The sequence below is a fragment of the Mesoplodon bidens genome (genome assembly GCF_964165515.1).
Source record: "Mesoplodon bidens genome assembly, contig: HAP1_SCAFFOLD_304, whole genome shotgun sequence".
NCBI lineage: Eukaryota > Metazoa > Chordata > Mammalia > Artiodactyla > Ziphiidae > Mesoplodon > Mesoplodon bidens.
Window position 1 is genome coordinate 225,303 of NW_027672087.1, and position 24,635 is coordinate 249,937.

General features: G+C 50.5%; 1 protein-coding gene across 1 annotated transcript; it reads left to right on the forward strand.

The window, feature by feature from the left end:
* Positions 1 to 223: 223 nt before the first annotated feature.
* LOC308610600 (E3 ubiquitin ligase RNF157-like) lies at positions 224 to 22,737 on the forward strand (the record flags this gene model as incomplete). Its single annotated transcript, XM_081259674.1, is given in 18 exon segments — positions 224 to 317; positions 1,547 to 1,751; positions 2,604 to 2,721; positions 3,178 to 3,244; positions 3,547 to 3,590; positions 4,206 to 4,253; positions 6,155 to 6,226; positions 6,722 to 6,874; positions 6,878 to 6,881; positions 7,015 to 7,127; positions 9,389 to 9,627; positions 10,339 to 10,447; positions 12,605 to 12,716; positions 13,192 to 13,364; positions 13,651 to 13,722; positions 14,613 to 14,661; positions 16,768 to 16,878; positions 22,616 to 22,737. Coding segments are annotated over 18 exon segments (1,905 nt in total).
* Between the last annotated feature and the right edge of the window lie 1,898 nt (positions 22,738 to 24,635).

Sequence of the window (24,635 nt, forward strand, 5' to 3'; positions counted from 1 at the left end):
GCAGGGGCCATGTTCCAGGGGCCCTTCTTCGTGAAGGGACAGCCAACTCCCCAGGGGACCCACAGAACAGTTTCTGCCAGACCCAGAGCCCAGCATCTAGGCCTCCGGGCCGTGGGCTGCTTGCATGAAGGGTCTCCGCACCTAGATTCTTCAGAACTTTCTCTGAGAGTCAGTGTTTGGGAAGAACTTTCACTCTCCTGGAAGCTGTCATGATTACCCCGGTATGGTGAACCTTCCAGAAAAAGAACAGTTGGAGGAGAAAGTGAATTCTGCAGATACCTCGACAAGCCTGTGTGAAGATGGGATGTTTGAACTTGGTGCAGGAAATCCTTATTTTATTGCCTATATTTCCTTTTTAATTTATTCTTAATCTCATGTTCCCTTCCTCTGGTGCACTGGGTTTGTTGTTTAATCACCACTGTCAGTACTAATTATCATCAACGTTTGCCTTCTTTGTGCTGTCCCTGAGATAGCACGATTTTTTTTTTTTTGACTGCCTGGCGAGGCTTGTGAGATCTTAGTTTCCTGACTGGGGATTGAACCCGGGCCCCCTGCAGTGGAAGCACAGAGTTCTAACCCTGGATCACCAGGGAAGTCCCAGAGATAATGTGATTTTTAAACAGATGCTGCTCTCCAGAGAGCAAGTCTGTCTACTAAGACTCACTGGTTCCCTGGGGAGACAGATTTGGTTAGGGCAAACCAGAGGTCCCACATTTTTCTCAATTGACAAAGGAAGATGACTCAGAGACCATTTTATGCTTGTATAGATCAGGGAGTTTATTTCTCTCTGATCATCTTTTTAAAATATAACCACTTCAGGGACTTCCCTGGCGGTCCAGTGATTAAGACTTCACCTTCCAATGCAGGGGGTGTGGGTTCGATCTCTGCTCGGGGAGCTAAGATCCCACGTGCCTCGAGGCCAAAAAACCAAAACATAAAACAGAAGCAATATGGTAACAAATTCAATAAAGACTTTAAAAATGGTCCACATCAAAAAAATCTTAAAAAATAAATTTTTAGGAATAAAATATAACCACTTCATTGAGATATAGTTCATATACCATACAGTTCATTCATTTAAAGTGTACAATTCAGTGATTTTTTTAAGTATTTATTTTTTATTTGGTTGCACTGGGTCTTAGTTGCGGCAGGCAGGCTCCTTAGTTGTGGCATGCAAACTCTTAATTGCAGCATGTGAAGTCTTAGTTGCGACATGCATGTGGAATCTACTTCCCTGAGTGGGGATCAAACCCGGGTCCCCTACATTGGGATCGCGGACTCTTATACGCTGTGCCACCAGGGAGGTCCCCCGATTCAGTGATTTTTAGTTATTCACAGAGTTGTGCAACCATCACTACTATCTAATTTTAGAACATTTTCATCACCTCGAAAAGAAACCCGATACTTATTATTACCCGATACTCATTATTAATCATCCCCCATTTCCCCCGGAAACCCCTCTTCCTGGCCTAAGCAGCCACTAATCTGTTTTGTCTCAGTTTTTTAAGATTTTATTTGTCCCTGAGGTTTTCAACTGCCTCCCCAGCCACTCGCACCCCCGGGGTCAACCCTGGGGATGGCACAGCCAAGGGGAAACTCTTAGCTGCAGAAGAGTCTGCAGCCGGGAGTCACCTCTCCACCGGGGAGTTCCTGATGCAGCAGGATAGATGGAGGCTACTGAGGCCTCGGGAGCCTGCCAGCTGTCAGCTGCTCCGGCCACTTGTTTCTCTCATCACATATGGTCTGCTCGCGTATTTGATGGAGATGGATTCAAGGGTCTGAGGCCCCTTGAGGTCCTGGCCTCGGACGTGGCAGCCTGGCTGCAGCTCTAGAATAAAATGAGGCAACTGCTCTGAGCTTCTGGTTCTCATCTGTAAAATAGTGAACCAACCTTACCTTTCATGGCTGTTGTCAAAATTAAAGGGGATAATGAAAGGGAAAGCACCTGGTGATCAATACATGTTAAGGGCTTCCCTGGTGGTGCAGTGGTTGAGAGTCCGCCCACCGACGCAGGAGACATGGGTTCGTGCCCCAGTCCGGGAGGATCCCATGTGCCGTGGAGCGGCTGGGCCCGTGAGCCATGGCCGCTGAGCCTGCGTGTCCGGAACCTGTGCTCCAAAACGGGAGAGGCCACAACAGTGAGAGGCCTGCATACCACACACACAAAAGAATAAAATAAAAGTTATCTATTCAGCCCACATATCCACAGAAAGGTAGCTTAATAGATTTTTTTTTTTTTGCGTTACGCGGGCCTCTCACTGTTGTGGCCTCTCCCGTTGAGGAGCTCAGGCTCCGGATGCACAGGCTCAGCAGCCATGGCTCACGGGCCCAGCCGCTCCATGGCATGTGGGATCCTCCCGGACCAGGGCAAGAACCCGTGTCCCCTGCATCAGCGGGCGGACTCTCAACCACTGCGCCACCAGGGAAGCCCTGAAGAGATAACTTTAATAGCATTACCAAGCAAGGGCAAAGGAAAGAGATTATAAAGATCTTTTCTTCTCTTTTCTCTTCCAGTCTATACTGAGAACCTGTTGAGAACAGGCATGAGACAGAGGAAACTGTCAGATAGTAACCTTTGCTTTGCTTCCCACTTTGGCCAACAGCTACATCCCCAAGGACAACAGCCTGCAGTCAGAGACGGTGCACTACAAGCGTGGGGTGTGCCAGCAGTTCTGCCTGCCCTCCCACACCGTGGATCCCTCCGAGTGGGCTGAAGAGGAGGTGAGCTGCCGGCTGGCGGAGGGGACCGGCCGCTGGGAGGAAGTGCAGGGCAGGTTCTGCCCACAGACCCGCAGGGCGTGGGAGCTACTCAGGACCCTGGCCAGCAGCAAAGGATAGGCCCGGGTACTCGAAGGCCATGCTCCCCTTCAGCCTTGTAACGTCTTCATGCCCTGGGAAGGGTACATCTAACTTTTCTGTCCCAAAGTAGCCCATTAACCCAGGATATTTTGAGAAAGCCATGCCCAAAGGCAAGACCTGCAGGTTAGAAGCCTTTACATCTATGAGATTTTTTACAAAGAGGCTGGTGGCCTTCAATTCCACGGACTTAGGTAGTTAACCAGGTTGATGGATGAAGAGCAGAGATGAGGTTCAGGCTTCCTGATGAGACCTCCCTTTCTGACAGATTACTGTGCCCTTTAAATGTGTTAAGCCCTTTTTTTTTCCCTTTTCTTTCAGCTTGGCTTTGACCTGGATAGAGAGGTTTACCCGTTAGTGGTCCATGCTGTGGTGGATGAAGGAGATGGTACGGGTGCTTCCTGTCTTCTTTGGCTGCACACGTGCCCGTATGTATCGTGCAGGCCTGGCAGCGCCTGCAGCCTCAGAAAAACACGCCTCCCCCGTGGGTATCAGGCAGTTCCCACATCCCCACACACTCTTGCTCCCACGCTCCTCGGGGGAGAGTCCTATTGGGTGACGTAACCTGCCCCTTCCTGTGACAGCCAGAGGGTTCATTTTGCCAGACTGTGGGACCCGGAGAAGGTGAGTGGAATCGACGTGTGTTGTTGGCTTTCTTCTTCTTCATCCTTGTGCCTTTATTTGTTTCAGAGTATTTTGGCCATTGCCACGTCCTGCTGGGCACTTTTGAAAAGGTCAGTGGGTAATGTTATAGGGCCTCACTTTGGTACATGTTGCTCTGTCTTTCCTGTGAGGACACGTGGAGCCCTGTTCGCTGGCTGCCTGGGCTCAGCAGAGTGGGTCCGGCTCGCAGGCTGCGCAGGGAGCTGGGGGAAGCACCACACCGGGGGCTACGCCACCAACTTGCTGCATGACCTTCAACTCCTTAGGCCCCGTTTCCTCTTCTTCTTTTTTTAAAATATTTATTTATTTATGTATTGGCTGCGTCAGGTCTTATTTATGGCACTCAGGATCTTCTTTGTGCTGCCAGGGCTTCTCTCTAGTTGTAGTGCATGGGCTCAGTAGTTGCGGTGCTCGGGCTTAGTTGTCCCACAGCATGTGGGATCTTAGTTCTCTGACCGATTCTTAGCCACTAAACCACCAGGGAAGTCCATCATTTCCTCTTCTTAAAGCAGAAGGGCTAGATTATGTGCTTGAAAACCCTTCCTGTATTAGGAGTCTGTCATTCCACACTGGCAGGGTGTGGGGCCTTGGGTGGGGTGCCTCCAGGAGGTGTGTAATTGAGAGAAGTAACAAAAGATCAGCTGATCCTCATTGCCTTCCTTCATAACTGTGTATTTTCGCTCCAGCACACAGATGGGACTTTCTGTGTCAAGCCCCTCAAGCAGAAACAAGTAGTAAGTATTAGAGGGCCAGGGATGGGTGGTGTACCCCCTTCTCTCTCTCCACTCCTTTGCTAAAGCACTCTTCTTTCCCTTCCACCCCCCCCCTTTTTTTAAATCAAAGAACAAAAGCAAGCAGGGAATGCTTTTCTGTGTTGGAAACTACTTGGGTGTCCTGAAAGGAATACTGATTTTTGGTATCTCTGTTGTTCCAGAATTGTTGGTGGTGAGGCAGCCATTATCTGAGCAGAGGACTTTAGAAAATGAAAGGGCAAGATTTATCTCCTGACTTTAGTTTTAAGAAGAATGTTGTTATTTAAAATGCCAGGGTGAGAAACATTTCCAGCTAAAGGATCAAAGTATTGGGGTCCAGTTCAAGGCCAATTGGAGCTCTTGGATTAATTTATCCCAACACTCCTTTTCTCACATTCCAAGTTTGCTGGCTATCTGCCCCCTTCCAGAATGATCAGACAAGTTAAGCATATGTGTGCTGGAAGTCCTAAGCCCCACTGTGTGCCAACACTTTCCTTCCACACTTGCAGAGGCAGGAGCAGGGTCATGGAAGACAAGGAGGTGTGTCATTGCCAAGGGAAGGTGTGTCATCACACGGAGGGTGTGGAGCAGTCGGGTGGGGGGCAGGGTAGGCCTCGGGTTGAGATGAAAAGAAAGGCGCCCCCCGCAGATGGATGACAGATATCTTAAATTCTACATCATTCATTCTTTCAGTTATCAAGTGCCATCCACCCTTAATGAGGTCAATAGTAGTCAGTAATACTTTAGTATAAATTTGTTGATAATGTCCTTTCCAACATAATCACTGTGTTAAAGCAAGTTTTAAGAGAGGCAGAGGAGATAACAGATCCTGAGCCCAGGGTACAGCCTGGAAAGGCCTGGCCTCCGTGAGTTGCCTCTTGGGAAGGCCTGGTTCCCCAGGACTCCTGGATGGGATGGAAAGGCTAGGGTAGCTCAAGGGAAATGGTTTATCTCTTCTTCTGTTGCTAGATTGGCATCAGCAACAGCCTTTGTCAGACTGGAGAGTGGGATGTGAAATCGGTGACAGGGTGGGCCTTAGGGACGGGGATCACTGGGACAGGGTGGGGGGCAGGGGAGAGGAGTGGGCAGGCATAAAGAAACAAGGGAGGGGCCAGCTTTGGCACCAACATGGCCCAAGCTAGTGGGAGTCAAACTGGGCATTGAAGTTGAGGTTCTAATGTTTTTTGGGTTTTTTGGTGGGGGGTGTTGTCTCTGCCTTGGGGCTTGCGGGATCTTAGTTCCCTGACCAGGTATTGAACCCAGGCCCCCTGGTGGTGAGAACGCTGAGTCCTAACCACTGGACCTCCAGGCAGTTCCCAAGTTGAGGTTTTAAGGAGCAGGGCCAAGAGAGTTCACATTTTCCGCGTGTTGGAGACGGGGTGGCTCCGTGGCCAGGGAGGGGGCGCAATCGGACCCCCCTTCAAGGTCCTGCTCTCTCTTTGCTTCTGCATTTTCCCTTCCCCTCTTTTCCTTGCCCATTTCTTCTCTTTCTTTCCCATTTCCATTGCTTCCCGTTTATAATGTCTAAACTTAGCTTTTATTACATAGCCAATGCTTCTGACACATGGTCTTCCATCCTTTTCCTAGTTTCTGCCTTCCTTGACTGTCGTTATAGCAACCTGCAGTAGGAGTGTTACTGTTGTATTTGCGCACGTTCCCTGTTGGGGATAAGGGCGGGTGAATTAAGCATTTGATTTTCGTTCCCCTCCCAAAGAGAACACATAAGTAAATAAGAGCCTCCTTTACTCTCCTAGGCCTTTGACTTTTTTTCATTGTGAATCAGTAGTCCTTGGTTACCGAAGGAGGTAGGGGGGTGGGGGGTGAGTTCCCACTCATCTCTCGGAGAACCAGCCTGCCCTTGAACTTTTCCATTTGCTCTTCAGGTGGATGGGGTCAGCTACCTCCTTCAGGAGATCTATGGAATTGAAAACAAGTACAACACGCAAGAGTCTAAGGCAATTTCCATCCACCGTTCTGAATGCACTCTTCCCAGGAGGCAGAGTGAGAACTTCTCTGATCCAGCCAGGATCTAGGAACTTAGCATGCCAGACTCTGGAATCCATTTGGTCCTAGAAGGGTATTTCTTCTTCCTCGTTTCAGATGACTATACTTATATAACTTTGGAAATGAGAACATAGGCTGGTTTGGATCGGTTCTTTGGCAGGGCTCTGCTCACTCAGTTCATTGCTCCCCACTTCCCTGGGTGGCCTCCTGGGCCTCTTCAGCTCTGACTTTCAGACAGGACCAGATCTCAACCTCAGAGGATGGGCTTGAGACAAACAGTTGCCCGAAGAAGTGAAACTCAGTGTGCCAATGCACTTGGTAAACTTCCAAGTTCAATGTAGTTTACCAAGTGCATTGTCTCAGCTCTGAAGGCAGGCCGCCTTCTAAAGAAAGTATGTGACGTGAGGGTCTTTGTGACACTGGCTAAATTTCTGTCCCCCGGCCAGGTGGCTGAGGATGAAGTGAGTGATAACAGTGCCAAATGTGTGGTGTGTCTCTCAGACGTGCGGGACACCTTGATTCTGCCATGTCATCACCTCTGCCTGTGTAACACGTGCGCCGACACCCTGCGCTACCAGGCCAACAACTGCCCCATCTGCTGACTGCATAAGCCCCGGAGGCCCTGCTGGGTCGCCGAGGTCAGCCCTCGGGGGAGAAGGGGTCGTGGCTTCTGTGCGTGCCCTTGTCCATCTTGACTCCTGCATCACCGTGTCCTGATGGCCTGTTTTCTTCTTCACAGCTTTCCGGGCACAGCTTCAGATAAGAGCCATGAGGAAGAAACTGGGCCCTCTGTCCCCAACCAGCTTTAACCCCATCCTCTCATCCCAGACATCCGACTCAGAAGAGCATTCAGTAAGTTGGGCTTTTTTCACCTTTTGTCCTTCTTCACGTGACTTTGTGGCAAGTAATAAAACCTTGGCATTCTCAAGTACTGAGTAAGCTGGCAGAGATCATGTTGTGTTAAACACCAGCCAATAGTACAGTGGAAAATGAGGTTCTGATCATTAAAACCTCCACTTTCCACCTTGGGGGCTCAGCGTCCAGTTAACATTTACCATCCCTAGAGCTGTCAGCTTGCTGTTTCACTCCAGTGTCTGAGCAGATGGGGGTGGGGATGGGGTCCTGCTCTGGAACGTCCCCAAGCAGAAACAAGGGGATGATTGTTTGGGATTTAGATACAATTTACCATTTTTTAATCTGAATCCTCTGAGAAGGTAACTGTTTTTCTTTGTCTTATTTTGTGGCTTCAGGGACTGGGAGCCACGTAGATGATATAATTCACCTCTGTCTCGTGGTGTAAGTGATGGTGTCAAGACTCCACGCTTTGTAGTTGTAGACCAGAAGGTCTTGTCTTTAGGTTAACATGCTAGTGGAAGAGATTAATTATCAATTATTCAGTAAATGGTATTGGAACGATGAGGTAGTGCTTTAGGGAGGAACAATCAGTTTAGCACTTCACTCCTTACCAGATAACAAATTCCAGGCAGGGTAACTAGTTAACTGCACTAAAAACAGAGCAAGCCAAACATTAAAAACCTAGAATAAATTATAGATGATTCTTTAGTTGACTATGGATGGGAGAGGGCTCTCTAAGCTTGAAAACAATGGAATGCTACCAAAAAAAGAAACTGTAGATTTTTTTTTTTTGGCCACGCCGCATGGCATGTGGGATCTTAGTTCCCCAACCAGAAATCAAACGCTCACCCGCTGCAGTGGAAGTGCGGAGTCTTAACCGCTGGACTGCCAGTGAAGTCCCGAACATGTAGATTTTTTTTAATGTTTTTTTTTGTTTGTGTGTTTGTTTGTTTGTTTTGCAATACGCGGGCCTCTCACTGTTGTGTCCTCTTCCATTGCAGAACACAGGCTCCGGACACACAGGCTCAGTGGCCATGGCTCATGGGCCCAGCCGCTCCGTGGCATGTGGGATCCTCCCGGACCGGGGGGGTCACGAACCCGTGTCCCCTACATCAGCAGGCGGACTCTCAACCACTGTGCCACCAGGGAAGCACCCCGAACATGTAGATTTTATCGCATAAAAATGTTTAAACTTTAGATGTGTAAAAGATTACCAAAGTTAAAAACAAACAGCAAATCATCTAAAGAAAAAAAAATGTACTCACAACGTTTGCATCAGAGGAAAGGCTAGTATCTTTATCATAACCCACTTGAATGAAATAGTAGATAAATGGGGCAAAGGATATAAAAAATTTCTCAGAAGAGGAAACATAGCTGGTCAACTGTCATTTTTTAAAAAGTCAACCACGTGAAAAATCAACAACATGCAAATTAAGGTGAGAGACCATTTTTCACCTTTCACATTTAAAAACTTCCTTTTTTAAAATACTCCATGCTGGCCAAGAAGCAATTAAAACAGGTAATCTGTACTGCTTGTAAGGGTGTAACTAGAAAGATCACTGAAAATAAACAAAACAAAACAGCTGTATATATTAAGAGCCTTAAAAACATTTGTACTTGGTAATCTAAGGTCTTAGAATTTAATACCCAGAAAATGATCTGAAAAAAAGAGATTTATGCCCAATAGATGAACAGATGTTCATCAAAGTGTTGTTTACAGTAGGAAATGGACACAACTAAATAGCCAGCACCAATGGAAGAGTAAGGAAATGTATGGTATCTATGAAAAGGGATGCATGTGAAGGAAAATATTTATGTTCTGTGAGGTAAGCGGGGTATAAAATTATCATTAACACATTGATCACAACTGTGTAAACAGTACAGAGGAAAAAACATTGGAAGAAAATAACACTAGAATGCTAACAACAGTTATCACTTTGGGTGATTTGATGGTTAATGACTTTTTTCCTTCTTTACACCTTTATGTATTTTCCAAATTTCCTGTAATGAACATATATTTCTACTATAATCGGAAAAAATCAACAGTATTAAGAAGAAGTCCATCGGTAAGCAGAGTCAAGGAACATGTGGTTCTCTGTTATTTTATCTTTCTTCCGCTTCTGATACAGCTTTCCTTTCCCAGAGTCCCAGACTAGATATAAAAGACAGTGTTTTTCCAACGTAGAGGAAGAAACACGCTCGTACCATAAAACGAAGAGTATTTAATTAATTTCCCAACCTGTCTCTGATTCCCCTAGTCCTCGGAGAACATTCCACCGGGTTATGAAGTGGTGTCTCTTCTGGAGGCCCTCAACGGGCCCCTTACCCCATCCCCGGCAGTCCCCGCACTCCACGTGCTTGGAGACAGACACCTGTTGGGAATGCTGCCTTCCTACAGCAGTGACGGCCACCTGCCTCCTGTCCGGATGCTCTCCCCCCTCGACCGCCTGTCCGACTGCAGCAGCCCAGGACTCAAGCTCAGAAATAGTCTCTCCAAGTGAGTAGTCTGCATGCAATAGCGTTGGCCCTGGGGTCCTTGATGAGATGCTCTCAATCCATCTTTCACCTCCTCGGTGCTGGCTTGAGTCCCAAGTCCCAGGGCAGTGTAGACCCTCTGGGCTGCTCCCAGAGCTGCTCATTCCACTTATGACCTGGGCTAGCACCCATCCCTTGGGAGAGGAAAATAAGATGGTACATGGGTACTTAGGAGGATCCAGACGGACGAACCTCTCACGTATTCTGTTGTGGGAGGAGAGTATGGGGTATAGGGATGATGACATCATTAGGGTCATTCAGGCCCCTGGGAGCATCACTTAGTCTGAGGACCGAAGGAACCTTGTGATCTGTGTTTCTTAGGCGTTTACATCCAACTAGGAGCAAGTCATAATAAGTTTCCACGGCAGAGGAAAGGAGGATAATTTTACAGATGAAAATATTGAAACCCTCAAAATGTCAGTGGATTTCCCCCAGTTCAGACACAATTGTTTGAAAGAGCTAAAGGTAAAACTCCGATTTTCCCATGCCCAGAAGAGGCCTCAGACCCTCTGGTGCCCTTTCTCACGTCCCCACTCCTTCCTAAGATTTAGGTTCCCTCCGGTTCCCCTCAGGGCCCTCTTCTCCCTGTGACATCTGGTTAATGGGAGTGCAGGCGAGTTCTGTTCTTTAAGGGGCATTGGCTGCAGCTGCTTCTCCCTCCGGGCTTATGCAGGTCCATCTCCCAGAATTCTTCTGTGCTGCACGAAGAGGAAGATGAGCGTTCATGCAGCGAATCTGAGACGCCCCTGTCTCAGAGACCGTCAGCCCAACATCTCAGAGAGGTAATGTGCATTGTCCTTCCTTGTTTGGTTTTGGACTCCAGGTGCTCTCTTTCCTGCCTGCTGGCCTCTGCCGGCCCGTCTGGTCTCATTCATTCATCAAATGCCTTTTGAGCACTCTCTGAGACAGCAGCAAGGGCGTCACCAGACTCAGTCTTTTCTCAGTGTACGGGGCCTGCGTTACTGACCAGGCATGATCTTTTATGCTGAGAACAGCAGCAGTGGGGAGACACAAAAGTCCTGCCCTCCTGGCGCTTACAGTCTTCGTGATTGGGGTGGGGGTGTACACAAAAGACAGTCAGTACAAAACAATTGTGTCAGGTGTTACCGGGGATCCGTGTGTCACGTAAGGGTGGGGAGGCTTGCTTTAAAAAGTGGTCCATGGACAAGGGGACTCCCCTGGCTGTCCAGTGGTTAGGACTCCGTGCTTCCACTGCAAGGGCTGTGGGTTCAATCCCTGGTTGGGGAACTAAGATCGCACATGCCACACAGTTGCAGGCAAAAAAAAAAAGTGGTCCATGGACAGAGGAGGTGAGACGAACTGGGCAGATGTCTGAGGAGGGCAAGTTCTGGATGCAGGCTCAGCTGGTGGAAAAGCCGGGCAGCTGAGTGGAAGATGGGATCCTCTACCCTGTGCACCCTCACAGGCTTTATGTAACAGAGGTCAGCGGGCTGTCGAGCCCACCCCTGGCAAGGCGGTGGGCAGGGTGCAGTGGAGCATAGGAAGGTGTAAAGTGGTTCCTGTCCTGAGGAGCTCATGGTCCAGTAGGAGACAGGACATGTACATGAATAACAACACCACATCTGGCACATAGGTGTTAGTAAGTGTTTGTTGAATGAGTAAATAAACTTTAACCAGAGAAAGGAAGGGCTCCCAAAACAGAGACACTGACGTGCTGTGGAGGATCACGTCAAGTGAAGGGAACCAGAAGCAGTGATGGCGGACCAGCGTTTGAGCTGAATATCAAAATTTCTTAGACACGAAGAGATAGGTGAGAGAAACATTCCTGGTGGCAGGGACAGTACACGTGAAGCACGGAGCAGAAGTGGGGGCCCTGAGCAGGCCAGTGGTACGGTGGGAACGTGGCTTCACGAGGGCCCACATGGCGGAGGTGTGCAGACTGGATTACGCAGGAGACAGACCAAGCCAGGCAGGAGGGTTGCCTGAACCAAGGTTTTTTTTTTAAATTTATTTATTTTATTTATTTATTTTTTTGGCTGCGCTGGGTCTCCGTTGCTGCGCACAGGCTTTCTCTAGTTGTGGCGGGTGGGGGCTACTCTTCATCGTGGAGCGTGGGCTTCTCATTGCGGCGGCTTCCCTTGTGGCAGAGCACGGGCTCTGGGCACGCGGGCTTCAGTAGTTGTGGCATGCGGGCTCAGTAGTTGTGGCACACGGGCTCAGTAGTTGTGGCTCATGGGCCTAGTTTCTCTGTGGCATGTGGGATTTTCCCAGACCAGAGCTTGAACCCGTATCCGCTGCATTGGTAGGCGGATCCTTAACGACTGCTGCACCAGGGAAGCCCATGATCCAAGGTTTTAAGAAAAGAAGACCTGGAAGAGAGAACACAGGCTGTAGAAAGAGAATCAGTAGGCCTTTGCATCTGCCCTGGGGTGCACCGAGGTTGCGAGCCCAGGTGACTGATGGGGGTGCCGGGCGTGGGCTGAGGGACAGGCGGTGTTTGTATTAGATCCATCAAGCTGGAACTAACCCTCCATCCCAGAGGAGAAGCCCAGCAGGTACCGGGGCCTCCGCTGGTTCTGTGTTCTCTCCCTTCAGAAGAAGAGCTGTTTGTCCACGTACCACAAAAAAACAAAAAAACAAAACAAAACAAAAAAAAGGAGAGCTGTTAGTAATCCTGGGGAAACCTGGGGTGTTCCCGTGTCACAGCTGCTGGGTGACCAGTGTCACCTGAGCTGCGGTCTTTGTGTGGCTCCAGCAGCTGCTGGGCCTCGGGCAGGATGTGCTGGCACCTCCCCTCGGGAGACAGCCAGTCCGGGTCAGGGGTGCACAGGAGTGATGAGAGGAGAGACCAGCCCTCCCTCTGCATGTCGCCTCCTGCCGCCCTTCCCAGATCCCCTTTCCTCCTCCTCGCACGGGTGCCCTGCCCTGTCTCCTCCCCTCTAACATGTTTGACTGGCGCTTACTTCTTTCCCACCCAGGAATGTGGCATCACCCCAGAAAGTGAGAACCTGACCTTGTCACCGAAAGGAGCTATTGACCAGTCGTCCTGCACAGGGACGCCTCTCTCCTCCACAATTTCCTCCCCAGAAGGTATATGATGGTGGATGGGAACAACTGCAGGTCCTTCCCCGTCAGCCGAGTCCATAGTGCTGCTAATATTTCCTCCCGGATGGACTAGGGAGCAGCAAACTAATACCTAAGTGGCAGACAAAATAGGCCCCAGCTTGAGAGGAAGTGAGACTCGCTCCCTTGCAATGAGAGGGTGGTCTAGCGGCTGAGCTGGGGGAGAAGCTGGTATCTCACTCCCAGTCCTGCTGTCGTAAGGGTTTCTTTAACATTATGACAGGGAAAAGCAAATCCCTCATCCTTGAGGTTGAGTTTGGAGCTCTAAAACATAAAGGAGCCAAACCTTGGAAAACCTTCCATCTAAACCCTATTTGGTGAGGGCAAGGCCAGGCCGCTGGTGTCCTCACTGCCCGGGTGCAGCGAGAGAGCTCTGCTCCCAGTGCACTCACAGCAGCCGGGCCTGACCTCCATGTCCTTCCTCCAACTCCTGTCTCCAAAGACCCTGCCAGCAGCAGTCTGGCCCAGTCGGTCATGTCCATGGTGTCCTCCCAGATCAGCACCGACACCGCCTACTACATGTCCGGTTCCTACATTGCCCCTGGCACGGAAGAGGACGGGGAGGCTCTCCCCTGGCCCCGGGCTGCCAGCAGGATACCCTCAGAAGAAGCAGAGGTAAGAGAGGAGCATGGGATCGCCCTCGCTGCTCTGCTATGCTCTGTACTCGAGTCCCAAGGAGCTCACTCCAGGGCCTGCAAGGGAGATTGGCAAAGCCCCCCAGTGCTCGACAGGGGAGCCCTGAAAAACAGGGTAACTTGTCTTTGAATCCAAGAATCCCTCAGATGTGATCTTTCGTGTGGCACCACTTCGGGCCTGAGGACTTGGTTTGGGTTTGCTGCCAGGCGAGCTGGGTAGGAGAGCCAGTGGCATCTGCACCTTGACTTTTGTTGCTCCTTTGCAGGTGACACCAGTGGCGTCTCCGGACTGCAACTTTGCAGGCCTCGCCACCGCCGCCAAAGAGCAGGATGCAGAGGTAAGAGCAAGATGGACGCTGGTGCCCCCTCCGCGGTCAGAGGGACTGCTGGCGCTGGCAGAGGATGCAAATAGGATGGGGGTTGTTCTGGAAGAAGCCTTCCAAGGTGGTGCACTTGGATCTGTTAGAGGAAGGGTGCAGAGCAGAGGGACTGTCCGATTAGCAGAGGGCGCTGGTCTCAGCGTAATAGGCGTGGAGTGAGTTCGAGAGGGAAGTCTTCCAGGCCAGAACCTTGAGAGGATGTTTGTCCTCCAATTCACTGAGTATTTACCTGGCACAGGCATCTCACATCTTCCTGGCACTGGGGGACACAAAGACAGAGTGACATGGCTTTTGCCTGCCCACGCCCCCAATCCACCCATCCCACCCATCCCGGAGCTCCATCTGATGGAGGAATCAGAGTTATAACTCAGCGTGAGAAGTGCTCTGACGGAGATGTGACCGAAGTATATGGAATGCCCAGCTCCCAGTGGGGACTCTACAACTTCCTTTTGAGCCAGATATTCTCAAAGGAGTATCTGGATGGGGGTGGGGATCGTAAAGGGTTTCTGAAAGTTTTATGATCTCACGGTTTGCTTTCTCATTTGACAACTTTTATTTCCACCTGAGAGAAACAGTGTGAGCTAAACTATTACCAAGGCTATTCCTGACAGTCCCACGGTCCCTCTGTAAGGTGCCTCAGACCTGGTCCCTCTGTAACGTGCATCAGACCTGGTCCCTACGGGCCGATCCTGCCTCGCCAAGCAAAATCTGCCTCTGCTGGGCCTCCCAGCCATCTCACACAGACTGGAAACGTATGGTTACCATGAGGGTGATTAGTTCTGTCTTCTGACAATCAGTAGACTCATTTCACTGCATTATGGACTGACAGTGCCTTCCTTCTGTCCTAGGGAAATGATGTTCTAGAAGAAGAGGACGGATCACCCACACAAGAAGATCGTAAAAGACCTGGTCTTTTGCTCCCTTTTATTATATTTCTTTCACGGGTATTCTCTAAAGGGTACAGAAAGGGGCACTGGTGTGACTTGGTGGCACTGCTCAAGGGTGTGGCTTTGGGGAAAGGTTGTCTTCTTGATGGAATATCAAAGCAAGCAGGGTATCTGAGGACCTCAGCAGCCTTCCTGGCTCTTTCTGGGCCTCTGAGCCAAGGCTGCAGAAGATACATGGAGTTCTCCGTCTACGTTGAGTAGATTCTGAAGCTTCTTGGGCAACTGCCATCACCTTCCTTCCTGCTTCAGCTTCTCAGCTGAGTCTCACAGAACTGCTCTAGCAGCCCCAAAGTTCATCTGCAGCAGGAGAACAGCTTCCTCCCCTTGGGGGAACCGACTGTTAGGCAGTAGGTTTTCCTGCTTTAGTGAAGAAAACGGCTGATGTTACAGTAGCAGAAGGATCACAGCCCTGGCGGCACAGCAAAGGTGAGGTGAAGAGACGTTAGCAGCTCAGCGTGCACTAGTGTTTGTAGGCTATTGGAACGAGTCTCTTTACCATCGTTCAGGCCTCAAGTAGATTTTTTTTTTAATTGGAAGAGTTGGTTTACAATGTTGTGTTAGTTTCTGCTGTACAGCCACGTGAATCAATTATACATATACATATATCCACTCTTTTTTTAGATTCTTTTCCCATATAGGCCATTACAGGGTACTGAGTAGAGTCCCCTGTGCTCTACAGCAGGTCCTTATTAGTTATCTATTTTAGATATAGTAGTGTGTATATGTCAATCCCAATCTCCCAATTTATCCCTCCCCTCCCATCCCCCACGCCGTAACCATAAGTTGGTTTTCTACATCTGTGACTCTACTCCTATTTTGTAAATAAGGTCAATTATATCTTCAGTCGGAAGAGTTTTGTTTCTAGTAAGCCAAGAAGCAAAGGAACGACCTACATATAGAGCAAGGAAGCAGGTGGGGGGGAAGGCGAGCTTGGAATCCCACCTGGGAGTGTAGGACCAGGCATCCCAGGAACCGGTGTCTCTTCCCTCTGCTCCTCTGAGGTGCCTCCACAGAAGGGCAACCTTCAGATCAAACCTGGATCCCAGCCTGGATGCAGATGTCATGCTAGTCACTTCTGCTTTGGCCATGGCAGTTGCTTGGGGGGCGGTGTGGTGTGCAGGGGTTGCGCATGTGCACTTGACCACTCTCTCCTGGCCAAGTAGTGCCGGAGGATGGGTGGTCGCCCAGGCTGTGCCTCTGCCGCACGCACACACCAACCAAGCTGGGGTTGGGCGCTACCTCCCTTCGGTTGATGTCTTCAGGGCGCAAGACTCCGAGTTCTCCATTGTGATTGTCGTCCCCAGTAGAATATTTGCTTCTAAAAGGCACAGGGCCATACGTGGTTTCCGCCTGACATTCCATATGTGGTTTCCACCTGACATGCTGTACACAGTAGATGTATGTTTCTTCCTCTCCCTTTCACCAAGGAAAAAACAACCGGGTGGGGGGCTTGAAAAAATAACATCTAAAACTGTGCCCTTCCCATCTTACACGACTGTAGGTTTCTGGTCAGCCCCTTAAAACATACTCAGAATAGCAAATTAACTCTCAAAGAAAATAAATCATAATTTTGTGAATGAAGCGATTCTTTGATTTGAGGTTCAAAATTACGGGACTGAAGAGCTTTAATTGCCATTTTATATATTAGACATTTCGTAGAGCCTTGTGGTCATAAACACATACCACGTGCACTGACAGACAAAGGCCGCAGCCCGGGGTCACTTCCCCCGTGGCTCTCCTAGCTCTTCCAGCCTGGCTTAGCTCTGCTCTGGGCCCAGGTCTGCGTGTCCAAATCCCACAGACCTCCCCAGTTTCTGATTTCCCAGGAACAAAGGCTGGAAAGGGGCCAGTTAAGGAAACAGAGCAGAACAGAGCGAGAACACAAACGTACCCACACAGTTTCCTTTATTGTCCACTCTCCCCACTTAATTATTGTCTTTTTTTTAACATATGATTTGATGTTTTTTGTCTCCATCCTTAACATTTTTATTTTAAGGACAGCAAAGCAGAGAAAAACACAGCCAGGTCCTCTCTAACTGCCTTAACTCCATTACAGGCCAGAGGACATTCGCATTTCTAGGTATGGAGTGTGACAATAACAATGACTTTGACATCGCCAGCATGAAAGCACTGGACAATAAGCTGTGCTCTGCGGTCTGCTTACCCGGTGAGTGGCAGTCTGCTGAACATGATCTTGGTGGGAGACGCTCCCGTGCTCACACCCCTGCTCTCACCCTGGGACACCCATCTCCTGCCCTGCAGTTCCTGCAAGAAGGCATGGGCTTTGCTAAGGTGCTGGGAGCCAGTTGCTGAAAGGAAGTGAGGCGGCCACGGGAGAGTCCTTCGGCAAAGAGCGACTCTGCTCTAAGCGAAACTATTTGGGCATGGAGAAAGGCGCAAAAATACCTCCAAAGCCTTTCGATTTGGCCTGACCTTTCCGCCTCCATCATGATCTTGCAGATCCCATGGCAGGGGGCCTGGTCTTGTTTCCATCAACAGGCAGTTTAAGGCAGACACGGCCTCTGTGATAAGGTCTTGGAAAGAGAGCCTGAGCCCTTGAAAAGGGAACCTGTAGCCCCTCAGAGGAGAGTGGTTAGTTAGGATCAGAGAGGAATTTCAAAGCCAGCATTTTATAGACTAGCTCTGTGACCCAGTGAGCCCTGGGCTACCACCAGTTGCCTTGTGCTCCCTAGATTTGGATCCCAAAGGAACGATCAGGGGTCGAGGGTGACTCTTCTCCCTGGAGCCCTAACTCTATAAATTCAATCAGGGCCATCAACATGCCCCTTATTCCTTCTCATGACACTAAACTGAATCCGGGATGAGTTCTCAGGAGGAACCCACCTGTCAGTCACACTCTGGGCACTGATGTCCCTCTGCTCCGTGCTCACCAAGGGCTTCACCAACCATGGCTCTAAAGCCACGTCTTGCCCGGTGGACTAGGTCGATATTGCCCCTCCTGGGTTCACGGCAGAGACTGCCTTCATGTTGCATGGTTTGTAAACTCTTAAACATGCCCTGGATATGTTTAAGCTTCAGGACAGCCACGTCCCGTCATAGGTCCAGTGCTTTACTCTCTTGGTGATGTGGCTACCGGTGCTGCAGAGACACAAACTCCTGTGGTTGCCACTCTCCATCAGATTGCAAAAGACCCAGGTCCTAACCCCTCTGGCCCCATGCAGGCTTGTGGTGGAAGAAGCCATAATCCCCAGAGACTACTACCACGGCCTTCCCAGGGGCTCTCCGGTCCCTTCCCACTTAGCATTGACCCAGCCAGGCCTGGGCCAGAGCAGCTGAGGTCCAGGGTACACTTCACTTCCTGCCTTCCCACTCTTTACCTGGCTTCTGTCTGTCCATTTGTTTCTCATGTCTTTTTGCCAAATGTACGTCTGTCTGTCCAGTTTGTTTATTTTGAAACTCATTTAGGTTATCCAGACTTCGTGTGAAAGTTCATGTTCACCCACACCCAACCCCAAGCTTGCTGGGCACTCGCACATCTGAGGGGCCCTCGCTGAGGCTTCCATTCCTAACTGGCAAGAGCCTGTATTAAATATGCTGAGATTTTCCAGGAAAAAACATATTTGTGAGACTAGATTAATCCCTGTTCACAAAAGCGGGGATGCTTCTGTGGCAAAGGTTACAGGCAGGATTTGTTTTGGTCACTAGTTGGGGAAGATAACATCTCTGCCCTCACTCCGCCCTGAGTCTGTGGCAGCTGTGCCGGCCAGCCGCTCACTGGGTTTCAAGAGAGGAATCTAGGCTCCTGCCTCCCCACAGTGGCTCCCCAGCAACCCCCGTGTTTGGCAGAGAGAGCTCCTGGGAATTGTTTCAGCCACCCATGCTGGTGGAAACTGACCCCAGGCTTTCTGCTTCCTCCTCTCCCTAACTCCTTCGGGCCAACCTGCTGGTGGATGTTTATTCCACTCTGGGATTGCGGCAGGGGAGCGAGACCTGGAAGGAAAACAATGCCTGGGCTTCTTTACGGTGATCTCGGGAGCCAGCCATTCTCAGATTAAACTGGCTTCACGGTTCAGGCCAGACATGAAACCGAATGACAGTGGCGGCTGCCGGAGGAGGGAGTTGAGGGTCGCATCGTAGCCTCACCCCGAGGTCTCAAGGGCTCTTACAGGAGAAGGAAAGTGCATCTGCTCTCTTGGTAAAATGTTTCTCAGGTTCTGCTGTTAGCGTCACACTGGTAGTAAAGAGCTGGGGAACTCTCCGGAAGCATCTGTCGGGTTAATGTCAGGTTAATGACAGGAGCATCCACTGTGGTAGGTCCCGTGGAATCAACAGGCCTCAGCACGCTCAGCTGTAAGTTCAAAGTTCCATCCTATGACTGAGGTGCCTCAGGCTGGCTTGGCCATCAGGACAGCTACTCAGGCACTTGGTCCCCCTCTCCACGCTGTTTCCCTCCCCACACGGATGCCACTCCCCTCATGGTGCACCCACAAAGAGGGAGCCCGGGGAGCATCCCATGGTCCACCCTCCCCAGGCCCACAGGTGCTCTGCCAGGAGCCCCAGCTGCTGGCAAGGATGGCTCAGGTTCCCATCCTCGCTGCTCTCATCACCCTTGTGGGAGTGATGCTGAGAAAGTACCTGTGTCATTCCAGCACCTCTTCCCTTAAGAAGCCTCTGGGTCTTCTTTGGCCCCAAGACCAAGGGGTGGGGGAGGTGGTATGTTCTGAGATTGTTCTGCAAGGTTCTCAAAGGGAGGAAATCTGAGTTGACCATTGTAGGTGATGAGCCTATTAGAATCGCGAGGCCGTGCTAGGTGAAGGGGCTCCAAGGAATCTGATGGAGTATCACACAGGTGGCAGGATAGTGGTCAGGGGACCAGTGACAATTCTGTGAAAAGGCTCTGGGGAGTGTGATGGGAAAGAGCAAAGGAAATTTGAGTTTATTAGTGGAAATACAATTTTTTTTTTTTTTGTGGTACGCGGGCCTCTCACTGTTGTGGCCTCTCCCGTTGCGGAGCACAGGCTCCGGACACGCAGGCTCAGCGGCCATGGCTCACGGGCCCAGATGCTCCGTGGCATTTGGGATTTTCCCAGACCGGGGCATGAACCCGTGTCCCCTGCATCGTCAGACAGACTCTCAACCACTGTGCCATCAGGCAAGCCCAATACAGATGTTTTTAAATGATGACATTGGACAGGAGTGGGCATACTGATGAAATCTACAAGTACTTATGGAGGGAATTCCCTGGCAGTCCAGTGGTTAGGACTCAGCACTTTCACTGCAGTGGCCTGGTTCAATCCCTGGTCGGAGAACTAAGATCCTCCAAGCCACTGCACAGCCAAAAACAAAAGTACCTATGGAGATCTGAAATAACCCAAGACGTAGACGCCACTAGGAAGGGCTATGCTTCTCAGATACTAAGCAAAAATCTGATTTAATTTTCTCTTTTCCTGGAGAGAAACTCTAGAAGATGGTGGAACTGTTACAGACCTTAAATTTAATTAGTGGCTGGGTAGAGGCAGGAAGGAGGTGTCTGGAATCCCCCTAGATGTGCTCCCCAAATCTGCCTCTAGAGGTCTCTTCACTCCCCCGTTTCTGAGCCTGAGGATGGAATTAAGTGGAAACCACCTTCTCTACCTCCTGTGAAGGATTTTGAATCTCCAGGCTCCCTTTTCTGGCTGAGGGCTGGACAGAATGGTAGCACTCGCTCAGGAAGTCCTCCTGCGCCTTCCAGGCTTACCTTCTGCATCCAGGATGCACGGAGCAGCAGGGTTTCACCGAGGGTCTGGCAGAGCATTTTTAGAGAAAAGAGCACCACCGACTGTACCAAGAAGCCGGGGAGAACAGAGACTTCAGGTCTGAGTCTTGAGGCTGTTTCAGAAGGAGCCAGTTTTCAGCCATGTCTCAGAATCTGGACCAGTGGTGTTTGTAGCAAGGGCTCAAGAATTTAGAGCCTGGCAGCCTGGCAGCCAGTGGTGGTGGCAGCGAGGCTGCGGCAGTGTTTTGATTTGACTTTGTGTGTGTGTGTGCATGCGTGTGTGTGTGTGTGTGTGTGTCTCTTCTCTCCCGTTTACCAGTTGCTTTTGGTCTTTCCTACCAAACAGCCGCAGTTCCGGAGTCCTGCCCCATAAACACAGAGGAATAAGTATGAGATCTACCAAATTATATAAAATGAAGGAACAACTTATTTCATCTGGGGGTTCCTAACTTAAAAGGGCAATCTTGCCTGCTCTTCATCCTGTCACCCTTAGAGGGGAAAAGCACTGTGGACCCATGTGCCAGATTCCAGTTACCCCAGGGAGTACAGATCCCCGCATTCCGTCTGGCTGTGAGAGATACCTAAACATTTCCTGTCCCACTCACTCCCCTTCCTCTGGGGTCCACCTCCACAAGATTATTATTAGAGCCTTAGGGCGGATTAACACACCAGGACATATATGGGTATACACAGTTTATACCTGCTTAATCCTAGTGTTTCTGCAATTAAAGGGTTTCGTGTCTTTGTTGGCCTAACCTGAAGCTGACCCCAGACATTTGTGAGTGGCCTCCCTCAAACGTGACACAGTGAGCCTCATGCCCACCCTCCAGGGTCAGCCGGCTCCATCCACGAACTGAGCACTCTGATGGGCATGGCTCTCAGCTCTGCCCTGAAGGAGATCACCGTGTGCTGCAGTATCCAGCAATTTCCACACAGCACGAGAAATGGGGAGGTGGTACGGGCCAGTGGGGGAGCACTTCGGAGCACGCTGGACCCCATCTGGCTTCAGGGGGTCCTTCTGGGGGCAGGTGCTGGAAGAGGCAGCTCAGCAGTCCACGGCCAGAGAATGGAAGGCTTTCCCCAAACTCAGGGGGTTAGGGCTTCATCCTCTCCCTTCAGAAGGGGCATCTCGCTTCACTGGGGGGAATGAATCAGATGGAGCCAGTCTGTGGGATGGGAGGACGACTTGGGGGAGATGAGTGTAGCCCAAACAAGGCCTGGGGGGCGGCTGGTTGTCGCACACATTCTGTGAGTCAGGCGCCCTGCTCACCACTCTCCCATGTCGCCTCGCTTAGCCTCACAGCATCCCTGGGGGGTAAGTAATCGTCTCCCATTTGATGGATGGGAAAACCAGGGCTCCAAGTACAGTGACCTGCCCAAGGTCACACAGTCAGTACGTTAGAAGCTGGGGCTGTACCCCGGTTTTCTGACTACACATTTAGACCTTACTAGAGCTTGAACAAGCAGGAGGTCATGATGGATTGGATACAGAGCACAAAGGAGAGAGAAGCACCAAGAGTGGGTTTCCAGCATGGGCAGCGGGTGCTTCTTGTGCAGGAACTGCAGTACAAGGGGGAAGTTGATGAGTTTCGTGGATGGTACCCGGGGAACCCCAAGGCTCTGGAGTAATGTCTCCTGGGGTTGGTGGCACCAGCTGATAGCAAATCTCGGTGGGCTGCTCGGGCGCCTAAGGAGAGGAAGAGCCGTCACTCTGTTCTCTGCCATGCCATTTAGTCCCTGGCACCCTGCTGGGCAGCCAGTCCCTTCCTGCCCCACCCTGGCCCCCACAGCAAACACTAACTCTGAGCCCTAATTAACACACTCTTCTCCCTCCCCTTCACCTCCTCCTGCTCTCATGAAAGTCTCAGCCAGACTCAGTTTCTTTTCCTGGTCCACTGTAACACTTAGGCAAACTTCAAGACCAAATAAAGATACAAAGGTGGAGCCTACGGCAAGCTCACAAAACAAGGACCATCCTGCATGTCCCTCCATCAGTGGGCCACAGTGGCCAAGACTGTCCCTATCCCAGTGGGTGCCACTGCTCCCAAGTTTCACGTGCTGTGGTTTGTACCCTGTGGGAGTTCCAGGTAATGCACATCTTGCCAGTTTTCATGCGAAACTCCCGGACTGTCCTGCCAGAGACACCATCTGCACCAAACCAAAGGTCCGGTAACCTTCTTCTTCTCAGGTGCCTGGCAGGCTGACGACAACGTGGTCAGTCGTCGGAACACGCAGCGCCGACGCTTATCTTCTGGCAGCCTGGAGGACCCCGAGAACAGGCACTGCGTGTGGGGTCCCTTGGTCATCTGAGAGCCTTAGCCCCTGTACGAGGGCTCTCCTCCCTTTCTCACATCCCATCCTGGCCTCATGGCACCACTGACCTCCTGGGCATCCTCAGCAAGACAAACGGAGACTTTTTAGACCCACGTGAAAGCTGGATGCTGAGGGCACCTGACCCTTATCCCAGATTCATCTTCTTCTGCAACCGTGATCCTTCCCCTCTCAGAAGGGACTGGAAACCTCTTTCTCCTTGTGGGCTAAAGCCACTCGAACTGCAGCTCGTGAGACCCTTTGCAGAGTCTCTGGAATGTTTCCACTCTATCTTGATCTTCAGGTGGAGCTGTGGTCTACAGATTGGTTATTTCTTGTGCATCTTTTCTTTTCTCCTTAGGAGGTAGACCAAGAAGACTCAAGAGTTTGGGTGACTTCATTACAAACACCCATGTGGCATTTTCTAGTCTCTGGGACATCATAACCAATCTGAAACCTGCAGTTTGGGGTGGCGTTGGGGGATGACCCCTGTGAGAAGGGAAAGCCATATTGCACTGCAAGTGGGGTTTCCCTCAAAATGCATTAGGAGCTCCTTTCTCAAGGACAAGAAGCAGCAGCAACCACCAGAAGGTTGGTTGGGAAAACAGTTCTTGCTTCTGGTAGCAGAGGCTATGCCTCGTGTGTCTGCTTAGGAAGGAGGCCTTGAATCTTGAGAACCCCTCAGTTAAATGATGACGTACCGGGGAGTTATTTATGATCAGGTGCACTCAGGAAGGCCTGGGGCTACAACCTAAGGTGACACTGCAAAGGCATTTTTGACCCCCTCTATGTACCAGGCACTTGTTAGGGACTGTCATATATTATCACGTTTCATCACTACCGCCCTGTCAGGTGGCATTCTTATCCCTGCTGCCCCCGTCTCCACCCCGCTTTTCTGAAATAGTTCAATAGGCTGAGAGAGGGGTGGACCGGTGGTTCTCATTTGGTGCCCAGGAACCCCAAAGGAGGTTGGGGGAAGGGCTGAGCTGGTGTCAGTGGTGGTCTGGGAGGCTCCCCACCCCACCGGTTTTCCTCCCCTGTCCTCCAGATCAGCTGAGCCTGATGGGGGGAGGGGGAGGTACTGCCTTCCATAGGCTCATCAGAGATTTAGAGATATTGTTCAAATCACATGTCCACCCCACGTCAGTCCAGTGTAGGTCATATAAATAACAGCCAGAAACAGCAAGACCGTAAGCTGTTGGCTGTTCGTCTCTCAACACTAGTGTTATCAATGGATTCCTCATAGCTCTCTGTTAGATGCATTGTCTGCTGGCTTTTGGAAGAGGTGGTTGTTTAGTGGAGCATGAGATTGAGAAGCAAAGTGGGATCCAACAGTTTGTGAGGCTGAGATGTGACTGAGCCCTAGGCTATGCCCACCATGATGGCCTGAATTAGTAGTTGGAATTGTTGCCCTAGAAGAGCTTTTCAGGGTCCTTCCCAAGGCCTCAAAGAGAGCCCAGTGCCAGGGGATCATTTACACCTCCTGTGTGGCTTCTTTGCGCCACCAGGTGCGTGGTGACCCTCACTGCCTGGTGGTTGTGGTTCACATCCTGTCCTGGGGGTGGGCAGGGGGAGGCCTGTGGTCCTGACAGACACTACATGAGCCAAGCCTGAATCTCAGCTTCTGCCTTGAGTTCCCGTGTCCACCCGCTCTGAAATCCTGCAGTGGGCTCTGCTGTTTCAGGCCCCATTTAATGTCCTTCCTTTCCCCAAAACATTCTTACAGCCCCTTTCATATTGAAGATTCGAGCAATAACCACACTTCCTGATTTCCTTGAAGTCTGAGCCTGAGAAGCACTAGGGAAGAGGGCACTCCCTTAGCCTGGGGTGGTGGCATACAGATCCACCTACTCTCCCAGCAGATAGTATTCACAGTGTGGTGTTACCTGAGATGAAGG